Genomic DNA, 11,328 nt, shown 5'->3' on the forward strand with positions numbered 1-11,328 from the left:
ATAGTCCTCATCAAACAGTTATGATTGTGTGTGAGTTAAAGTGATTTTCTCATATCTCAAATCATCATAACTTAGAGACACTTGTGCATTCTTGCGATGTTTTCATACACAACACGCAATATTCTTTGCTACTTTTGATACATATGCAGGTACAATGTGATTTGGCCATCACAAGGTTTACATGTGTTGATGTATGCTCACTAAACTGTCTTAACTTGTTTTTTGAAATATAAAATCAGTTAGACTTGTTTTTTGAAATATAAAATCAGTTAGACTTGTTTTTTGAAATATAAAATCAATTAGACTTGTTTAGTGTGTGTGTGTGTTTTGAGATCCATGTGCTTAAAATTGTTATTGAGAGATGATTTTGAGAGTCTAATATGTTGATTGGATCATTGGTTGAGTTGCATGCATGATTGCATTCATGTCTATGTTTTTCCTTTCCCGAAAAACTGCTTTTAAAAGCTAGCTCGACACCTCCTTAACACCTCCTCGATACCTGGCTGTCTGTCGAGCTTCCTAGCTTTTTCTTATCGCAATCCCGATAGCTTCTCGACACCTGGTGAATCAATCGAGAAATCTTCTGTCCTGTCGATAGCTTCTTGACAGCTTGTGGATCGATCGAGCTTTTGTTCTTGTGTCTGTGCTTTGTTCTCGACACCTTCTCGATAGCTTTATCTATCGACGATGCTTTTGTTGACACCTTCCTCGATAGATGGCTCATCACCTCTTGACACCTGTATCTGTCGAGATTTACTGAACCTCTATTTAAAGGTTCTGTGCGATTCGGTTTCTCATTTCTCTCGATGTCTCTCTCGATAGCTCTGTCTCTTCACCTTACAAACCTCTCTCTCTCACTCCAAACCTCTACCCAAGGTTTCTTATTTTTTTTCAAGCTTTCCTTCACTTGGTAAGCTTCTAATCTGCTTCATTACGTGCATTTCATGTTTTGGAAACCTAGTTTTTGGGGTTCTTGAAAAATTTTGGGACTTTTCAAAATTGATGTGTTATTGTTGCAATTTTTGGGATGGGTTTTGTAGATTTGATCTTAAAAAATCCATGCATTGCATCACATTCGCATTTTAACAGTATCTTCATGCATTTAGATGTGTGCAAACTATTTGTGTGCTGATAGATTTGGATTGGGTTGAGCCCATGATGCTTTTTATATTGCATGTCACATGTTCATGCATTTCCCATGTATACGTTCTCTCTTTTCTATATACTTGTTATATTTGCATTGCTTTGGGACTTCTCTGAGTGTTTTTTTCTTTCTCCTTCTCTTTTTGTTTACGTTAGTAGTGTTTATGACACCAAAACGTAAGTCTGTTCTGTCCCAGAACCCTCTTCGTTCTAGGGCCTCTTCGTCTTCTGATCCTACTCCCCTTTCTGTTCGGTTCTGTGATGAGAAAGCCCATTAGGACTTCTCGGAGAGCTTTTCTAAATGAGGTGTTCATTCAGAACGCCAAGTTATTTTGGTGCACTTCACCGACACTGACCTATTCGATGTCTTTCACAGTTGGGGTTGGGAGTCACTATGTGACGTTTCGGTCACTTGTCTTTCTGTGCTGATTCAGGAGTTTTACTCCAACATGCATGGACTTGATTCTTCTATACCTCTGTTTTTCACTTGCGTTCGAGGTACGAGCTTTTCTGTCACACCGCAACTTGTTGCGGATGTGCTTCGGGTTCCTAGGATAGAGCATCCTAACTACCCAGGTTGTAAGCGTCTGAGGACTGTGTCCAAAGATGAGATGATCACCGCTTTCTGTGAGCGCCCTTCTAATTGGGGTGAGCATCAGTTTACACCATGTTGGCCTTTTGCTAAAGGTCCTCATTTCTTGAACATGGTGATGACTTTTGCGTTGTACCCACTCTCTCACTATAACTCTATCACAAAGCCTCGTGCTCGGTTTTTGTTGTCTCTTCTTGAGCATCTCACTATAGACTTCCTTCACATTTTATTCTTTCTATCATCGATGTTTATAGGGATATGGCTACCCGTGATAAGCTCATCTTTCTTTCTGCTATCACGAGAATTTTACACCATTTTTCCGCCCCTTTTCCCGCGTCCGACCCATTTCATGTCATGTGTGCCATAGACGCTGCTACTGTAAAACGTAGTGAGGCGCAGTTTAGGTCGCGACAGACGGATTCAGCAGCTCCTTCCTCCCATCTGACTCCATCTAGATCTGCTTGAGTCTCATCTGCTCCGTCCTCTTCTACGAGCAATGTGTCACTCGGAGACATCATGGCACAGCTTCAGCGCATGGATGCTCGCCTAGATACGCTCTCTACAGAGTTGTATCAGGTGAATGTTCGTGTTGGTCACATTGCTCGGTGACAGGCGACCATGGGTGGTTTTGCTCTTGAGGTTTCTCCTCCTCCACCTCTTGTGGCTTCTGTGTTTGAAGATGATGATGGTGATGACGATGATGCTTCGGATGATGATGATGGAGATGCTAGCTCTACCGATGAGATGTCTACTTGACACTCTACCCTTTGTCACTCGTGACAAAAAGTGGGGAGTAGTTTTGGGTTATGTGAGTAGTCATACTTAGGGGGAGAGCTTGTATAGGACATTTTTGATAAGGGGAGTGTTGTTGTTTGAGGGATGTAGTGAGGATTACTTGTATCTTTTTCTTTTCTCTACTTTAGATACATTTATTCTTGTACCTAGGTCTTGTGACCATTTTTACATACATTGTGCTTATCTTTGATATTTATATGTTGATGTATGTTTCTTTCACCTATCCTTACATGTGTTGTTTTTTTTTTCTATCTTCATACACATGATTCTTATTACTTGTATGCGATCTATTATTTCTGTTTCAAACTAAGATGCCTTGATGAGTTTTGTTTAAAGTGTTTCAGAAATACAGGTTGTCAAAGTCTACTTGCCATAAACTCTCTTCTTGCAAAGTTTTTCAAGAGTTTGTGTTAGGATAGATTTTATTGTATTCAACAAGTGAATATAAGTTGAGTGATTTATGACTTCTCTCATATGTTCATTTGTTTGTTGTGATTTTGTCACGGATTGCCAAAAGGGGAGATTGTTAGGACATATGTGTTTCACTTGTTAAAAACATATGTCATTCATTTATGTAATTGGCTAATCCTTTGACAAAATGCACTTTACTTGTAATTGGGTAGATTTAGGATGTGTTTAATGCTTTAAGAAACTGTGTTTCAAGATCAAGTGTTGAAGTCATCAAGTCTGTCCAAGAAACAAGCTGAAAAGTGCAAGTTCATTAAAGCTTGACTGCTAGCATGTGTTAAGGTTTAAAGAGCTGTTCCAGCCCCATGGCTCGACAGCATCTCGATACCTCTATCTATCGAGGTTTAAGAAAAACGGATTTTGAGTTCTGTTTTAATTCCAATCCGTGGATGTGTTATTGGGCCTTCTTTTCTTCTAACCCTAAACATATAAAAGGATTATTTTAAGGGCTGTCAAAGTGGACACAAGTTGCACAAGCATTGAGAAATCCTTGTTCAAGCAAGTTGTGACCAGAGAAAATTTTTTTGCCCTAGTTCATCTCTCTTGTGAAGAAGTTGCTGTGTAATATGCACCGTAGGGTTTTGTAACCGAGCAACTTCTTGATCTTCATCGTGTGGATGAATTGAAGAGCTTTGTAGCCAACAATCTTCCCTAGTTGGTGATTAAAGTCGCGTATTGGGATCTGCGCAATTGGTTAGTCACATACTTGGGAGCCGTGCATTGAAAGGAGAAATTGTCACTACAGAACAAGTCTAATTAGGTATTGGGGTAAGGGTTCAACTGTAGGTTGGTAAGGTACTTGAGATTCCTTTCCTTGTAACCGCTTGTTGTGATAATAGTGGAATTTCGGGAGTGGTGACCTTAAAATCACTTGGTGGGGTTTTTGCCGTGTAGGTTTTCCCAATTCGTAAACAAATCACCGTGTCATTTAATTTTCGCCTGCATACTTTAGTTTATTGGTGATTTGTTTGTGCTACCATGCTTTGCATGTTAAATTGGTTAATTAATTAAACTTGACTAATTAATTAATTAATCCATCACAAGGGGTCAATACGTTTTTGGCCTATCAATATATATCTCAATAATGTTGGACTGTTGGAGTATGCAATTAATTTTGTTATTTACTCAAATTATTTGTAATTGGTTTTCGAATAGGTCACAAATGGCTTCCAACTGAAATGCCGAGATCATGTAAGCACAGAAAGAGATCTCTATCATGAGAAAGAATAGAAAATACATTTCTCCTATTTGAGTTTGAGGCTTTCAATATTAATAAGCAATGTCCCTGAATATATTATGTTTTTGGGGGTCGTACTCAAGCACCAATTTAAATTAGTGACGATTGATTAGGGATGCATGGCTCAGTCAAAATAAGGGATTTGAGTGTGTAAATAGGCATAGTAACAATATATTAAGGGTCAAAATGGGCAAATGTCATTTTCGCCAAAAAAAAAAAAAAACAGCATTATGCTCCATTTCCCAAACTAATTAGGGAAATGCCCCTTTTTTGAAACTTGATTTTCTCAAAATCGAGTTAAATCCTATAGTGGCGTTTTAAGGAGCCTATAGTGACGTTTTAAGGAGCTTATAGTGGCATTTTGGAGCTTGAGTTCCAATACGCCACTATAGGTCCTTAAAACATCACTATAAGCTCTTTAAAACGCCACTATAGGGATCCAGAAATTTTTTTTTTTGAAACTCGATTTTAAGAAAATCGAGTTTCAAAAGTAGGGCATTTCTCTAATTAGTTTGGAAAATGGGGCATTTGCTTTTTTTTTTTTTTTACTCGAAATGGGCATTTGCCCATTTCGTCGTATATTAAGTATATTTGTGAGAAAGTATACTTAGATCCCGTCGTTCATTTTTAACACAATTTAGCCAACTTATTAAATTAACCAGTTATGATAGTGAATGGATTTCTTGTTAATTAATCAAGCTGTAATAGCAAATCACAATATAAAGTAAATTGCACAAAAAGTAGATAACACTTTGATTTGTTGACGTTAAGATTTTTAGGCAAAAATGGGCAAATGCCCCATTTCTCAAACCAATTAGGGAAATGCCATTTTTTTGAAACTCGATTTTTTCAAAATCGAGTTTAAAAAAAAAAAAAAATTTGGAGCCCTATAGCGACGTTTTAAGGAGTCTATAGTGATGTTTTAAAAACCTATAGCGGCGTTTTGTATTGAGTTACAAAATGTCACTATAGGTCCTTAAAAACGTCACTATAGGCTCCTTAAAACGTCGTTATAGGCTCCTTAAAACGTCGCTATAGGGATTAACCCGATTTTAAGAAAATCGAGTTTCAAAAGAGGGGTATTTTCCTAATTAGTTTGAGAAAGGGGGCAACATGCTGATTTTTTTTTTTTTCGCGAAAAGGGCAGAAGCCCATTTTGGCCAAAATTTTTATGTTGGCATATTCCTTAACAAATTTCATTGTAATTTCTTGCAATTAAAACTCGTGCAATTATAGATTTGTGGGTCGGTTTGTAATTGAGTTGAGAGGTTAAAATACTGAAAATTGGAGCTGCTATTGAAGAATCTTAGTCGAGTGAGTTTGGGTAGGTTGGGCGAACCTGTTGAATAAGATCGATGCACATTTTGAAAACGGTTGGTAGAAACTCTCGCACGAGCCTCACCTGATCCTTGGTAAAGTGAGATATATAACTTGGGAGAATTTAGTTACACACCTTTCCTATTGTATCCATCCAATTAACTTTCTCATATAATTCTCAAATCCCGCATAATTACAAGCCCAATTCTCAAATTGAAGAGTGAGAGCTACCCATTTCCCATGGAAGAAAACCCACTGTAGTCTCTACCTTCACCCTCTCAAATTGCTATATTTTTAGAGAGCAGACCCAACCCTTACACACATAAATAATTTGAGTGATCTTTTTTAAATCTTGGTGTTAAGAATCATTGGAGCAATCCTAAAATCTTCAAGAGGCCTTAAAGTAGCGAATGAGACTTGGTCTTGTGGTTGACGGGTCAACTTGCAAAATTGGTAACCAGTAAGGAGAAAGGATTGGTGCAATTGGATGCTTGCAGGAGCAAGAAGCTCAAATACGTCTACCATTACTCGGACGGTTTGTAAGTTTAATATATTGAAACTATTTCTATTAGTGAATTGGTGAGTGCTATAAACTTCGGAGATTTTTCTGTCTGGTTAGAGTTCTTGTCTTTATAAACATTTCGCGGTGTTTGAGTATTTGTGATTTTTGGGATTTGTTTCTTTGTTGTGTTTATCATGCGTGAATTAATTAGCTACTTATTAATTAATTGAATTTAATTGTGTAATTAACCTGAAAATTGTAAGTAGCCATAATTGGGGGGGGGGGGTCAAAATCGGTGTTTCTCAATTATTGATGTGAAAAACCTAAGGAAAAATCCAAATGAAAAAACGCACTAAGGGTATCATTTGTCCAAAGGAAAATTTCACTATTTAGAATTTAAGTTTACAATTGAAATAGGCCTTTATTTCGGCCAAAATGGGCAAATGCCCATTTCACACAAAAAAGCAGCATTCTGTCCCATTTCTCAAACTAATTAGGGAAATGCCCCTCTTTTGTAACTCGATTTTCTTAAAATTGAGTTTCAATGTAAAACTCGATTTGTAGAAAATCGAGTATGGGATGATCAAACTTTAAAAAAAAAAAAATTTGCATGGAACTTGAGTTCATAGAGCTCAAGTTCCATAAAAAAAAGCCACTATAGGGCTCCCTATGGAGCGATCAGACTCAAGAAAAAACTTGCATGTTTTAAAACGCCACTATTGGGCTTTAAAAAATTGCATCGAACTCGAGTTCCAGAATTTTTTTTTAAATTTTCAGTTTGCTATTACTCGATTGTCTAAAAATTGAGTTTTAAATTGAAACTCGATTTTGAGAAAATTGAGTTACAAAAGAGGGGCATTTCCTTAATTAGTTTGAAAAAATGGCAGACTGTTTTTTTTTTTTTTTGGTGTGAAATGGGCATTTGCCCATTTTGGCCCCTTTATTTCTAACTGTTTCCTACATAGAACTTACCGCATGACCCTAGACTACTCCAATCACCTTGAACTTTTCTATTATGAAATTCTCCACGTAAAATTCATCCAAGACTTAGAAGATTGTCTTGGCGATTTCTTCACAAAAACTGTTAGGGTCATATTTTATGTAATTTACTAATTCTTTGACAAAATGCACTTTTCTTGTAATTTGGTAGATCTAAGATGAGTTTAATATATCAAGAAATATGTTGTTCAAAACATATCAAGTATTCATATTGAAAGCCATGAAGATTTTTCCACAAATGAAGAAAAGCCTGTCATTAAGTCTTAATAGATATCTCAACAGATACCTGTTATCGAGACTTAATGTGTAGCTCGATAGATAGCTCAACAAAAGCTCGTACTATCGAGAACTACAATTTTCAATTTTCCATATCTGAATTTCGCCGCAGGCTTATGTATTTGTTTAGAGTTTTTTTTCTCACAACGCTAAACATATATAGGGCTTATTTTAAAAGCTGTCATACACAGATACAAATACATATATCAAGAGACTTATTTTCTTTGTGAGAAGCTACTGCATTTATATGCCATAGGGTTTTGTAACCAAATGCTTCAAGATCTTCATTATTGATGAAGTGAAGAATTTTGTAGCCAACAACATCGTCCAAGTTGCTAGAGTTAGTCACATATTGAGATTCGTGCAAAGAATTAGTCACATATTGGAGATTTGTGCATCAAGGGAAAGCAAGCTACTACAAGATTAAGTCTAATTGAGTATTGGAGTGAAGGTTCAACTGTAAGTTGGTATTTCGGGATAGGCTAGGGTAGTTGGTAAGGTTTCTTATACTTGTAACTGTTTGCTTGTTGATTAGTGGATTTTTGGATGTGATGACCTTAAAATCAGCCGAGTGGGTTTTCTTTGTTTTAGTAGTGTCGACTATAAATAACGTTATATACTTTTCCAAGTAAAGCTAAAATTTCTACTTGATAGCCAACTTAATGGTCTTAAATAGAATCAAGATTTTCGATTCCCATTCCAACCAGATTCAGCAGAGAGTCAATTGAAATGCTTATCTAGATCAATCAAGAGTCAATCCAGATGCAATCGAGATTTTAGAGACAGCTTTGACTTGAGCCGATTCTTAGAGTTTGATTTTCACTTTAAATTATTTTGTTATGAATAAAATATTCATTAAATTGTCATGGATTTTTTGAAACTAACCTATGCATGGGCCAAAGCAGTTAAATGTTGACTGAATGGATTGCTATTCTTATGATTCTTACATGATTTCTAATGGGTGAAGTCAACCCGGTATGACATGTATTACTTTTTCTACAATGAATAATAAGAAATTTGAACATATGTATTCGTATTTCTTTCAATACAAAAAGCGTTTAAAGAAGTAGATGCACTAAAAACATAAGTGATAAAAGATAAATAAATTCTTATGTTTATAAGCCAATAATTAACTGTAATAGTTCATTAATCTAATAAGTTCTTAAGAGAAGAAAATAAAATCTAAATTCTCATCTAAAAGAATCAATTTTATCGTTTTGATTAAGCTCACAAATTTATATCTGTATATCATTAAAAATTCAAACAAAGTATTATCATGTACACTGGTAAATTGTTAGAAATATGTGGTTAAATGATTAAATCTACTATATTTCAATAGCTTAAGATTTTAGGATAATTGGTAATTTAATATGGTATCTGAGCATGAAATCTTGAGGTTGATCTTTGTTAACTTAAAATTTTGGAACAATCAATAATTTAACATAAACAAAGAAACAAATCATTACGTTGAAATGGACTCTTTCATTTTATTTGAAATGGAAATATTCATTACATCATAAAGCTTTAAAGCAGTAGAAACTCAAACATATATGATCTGTAACTTAAGAAAAACACAAGCCACGCTGCGATATTATAAGCCATACATTTACGCACAACATAAACTTGACAAGAGTTCATAGTTTTCAAACACCAGTGTAAACTTGGAGAGGAGAGTCAGCCTTCCGGCCTTCCTCTGTCTCGAAGAAACGAAGGAACTTTTGATGATCAAATGACTTAAACCGCAATGGATTATGGTCATCAACTAGCTCTTCTGGGATTTGTATCATTCCAGTACTGAATGCAAAAAGCGCAGTAGAAAACCGCATCTCTTTTGTGTTCATAGTGACTCTATGTTTAACTGAAGGTATTCTGCCATTACTCCATCCCTGCATTCATAAACAAAATATGTTTCTCTTATGGTATATTTATTCATATTATAATAATAGTTAAATGATAAAACATGTCAATTCTTAATAACTTAAGTTTTGAGAAAACTGATAATTAAAACTAGATATTGAAACATTTGATTCCCCCAAAAGCAATTAAAACTTCGTCCGCGAAATTGTATTAAAACTCAGAAAATGTCTACTGACATGCTTACCAAATAATTCAAAATAATAAGATTTGGTTTTGCTTTATGGAATTCCATGACTTCTTGGACAATTGAAATAATGACCAATTTTTTCAAAGATAAAATAAAATGGTAAGATAGAAATTGCTATATGCTTTACTCTTGAGAAATTTCCTTTCATTAAATGAAAGAGAGTGAAATACCATGAGAGCATCCCCAGCAAGGATCACAAAAGAATTTGGCAATAGCTCGCAGAGGATCCACTCGCCATCCTTTTCTATCTCCAATCCTTCTCCGTAAATTTGATGGACTATTGCTGTAAAGCCCTTGTCAGTATGAGCCCGAAATCCTAAATTATTCTCATTCGCCTCCGGTGGTCTATATTTAATGAGACGAAGAAGGTAATATGTGGACTCCTTATGAGGTTCAAGGTACTTATCCACACCATAGCTTTCAAAAATCATTCTCTGTACCGTTTGATCTAATTCCGACACCATGCTTGAGTACGAAAGCACATTTTCACTAGCGAAGAATAAAAAACAACGGTTAAGGGTGAAGTACAAAGGATTAACTTAAAGTTAATTAGCTAATAAACAAAAAACTTAGTTATACCTGAATTTCTCGTTCCCATCTGGCCACATGAGACTTGTGAATTTTTGTACACCTTCTAGAGTTGTGGCATTATCGATGCCACAGCTTTCATGCAAAGGGATAATGGGAGAATTTCCCAGAAAACCATGGAAAGTCCTCTCAGCTTTGTTTCTCAGCTTGTTTTCTGATGGGAGATCAAACAACTCTTTTCCTGCATTGTAAATTGCATTTTCAAGCTCTTTTGAAGCTTTATCATACACTGCTGTGAAAGTTCCGTACTCTTCTAGTGCACGCTTAACTTCCTTGCAGGTCAAGGACCAAGAAAGCGTTCCAGGTTTCAAGTTTTCTTTGGAAAAATGAATGACAGGAACTTTGTGATGTGTTTCAGAGCCCATGATGTATGATTATTTCTTTTCTTTTTCTAAGCTTTAGAGTAAAGTCTAAATGGTGGCCGTGAGATGAAGGTAATTATTAGTAACAAGGCATAAATATATACTAGATTTTAGAGTCATTCATGATTGATTTGAATGCGGCTCACGAAAGAGATAAAAAAAAGCAACAAAAAAAAAAAAAAAATCATTTTATAAATATTTGATTATATATACATATCATTATATTAATAATGATATTTCGTTGTCAATATATGATTATATATTTATAATGATATTTCTCGAAGTATTCATGTGTCATTCAATCCATCATCATTTTCATAATCTATTACTGAAACCTTACGTGCTTTCCGCTTCTAGAACCATCACCAAAAACCAAAACTACTTAGGCCTAAGCCATAGCTAAAGCCCTAGATACTTTAGAGTTTGTTTGGCATGTGAGTTTTAACACAGTAGCTTATATTTTAAACAATATTACATACATTTTCATACACCTTTTCACTCATACGTACATAAATAACACCAAAACAACATAAGTCAAACCACTCTACCAAATACCCCCTTAAACACCTAACCCTAGCCTCCTATCCTTCCAGAACCCACTTGAACATCAAAGAGCCTTAACCCTAAAATCAGGGCCTTATAGTTGTATATTTATTTTGTAAAGATCTATAACTTAATGAAACCATGCAAGATTATAACTAAGGCCAACTTAATACGGCCAAAGCACATTTGTCAGTGGGGTCATTTTGTACTTAAAATCTATTATAATTTTTTTGAGTTTAAAGTCTATTTTTCTGGCCTAAAATCACTTAACAACGTCAACTTGCTCAAATAAAGACAAATTTTAAAGTATAGTATCACTCTGATTTATCTAACACGTAACTCAAAGATTTAATTAATACTTACCAACTCAATACTAATTTCAAATATAAAAAAGTCAAATAT

The 11,328-nt window shown here is 35.3% G+C and overlaps 1 protein-coding gene across 1 annotated transcript; it reads right to left on the reverse strand.

Moving 5' to 3' along the window:
* Positions 1 to 8,791: 8,791 nt before the first annotated feature.
* LOC142637329 (putative 2-oxoglutarate-dependent dioxygenase AOP1) lies at positions 8,792 to 10,460 on the reverse strand. Its single transcript, XM_075811602.1, has 3 exons — positions 10,013 to 10,460; positions 9,604 to 9,922; positions 8,792 to 9,215 (listed from the first exon to the last, which is right to left on the reverse strand). The coding sequence occupies exons 1-3, from the start codon at positions 10,384 to 10,386 to the stop codon at positions 8,973 to 8,975; spliced, it is 936 nt and encodes a 311-aa protein (XP_075667717.1). The 5' UTR covers positions 10,387 to 10,460; the 3' UTR covers positions 8,792 to 8,972.
* Positions 10,461 to 11,328: the final 868 nt, after the last annotated feature.

Source organism: Castanea sativa, chromosome 5, assembly GCF_040712315.1.
Source record: "Castanea sativa cultivar Marrone di Chiusa Pesio chromosome 5, ASM4071231v1".
Lineage (NCBI taxonomy): Eukaryota > Viridiplantae > Streptophyta > Magnoliopsida > Fagales > Fagaceae > Castanea > Castanea sativa.

Coding starts and splice junctions, on each gene's coding strand:
- LOC142637329 (XM_075811602.1), bottom strand. CDS start 10,386: ATGGGCTCTGAAACACATCACAAAGTTCCTGTCATTCATTTTTCCAAA. Junction 9,923..10,012: donor GATGGGAACGAGAAATTCAG/GTATAACTAAGT, acceptor ATTCTTCGCTAG/TGAAAATGTGCTTTCGTACT. Junction 9,216..9,603: donor TTGCTGGGGATGCTCTCATG/GTATTTCACTCT, acceptor TTATGAATGCAG/GGATGGAGTAATGGCAGAAT.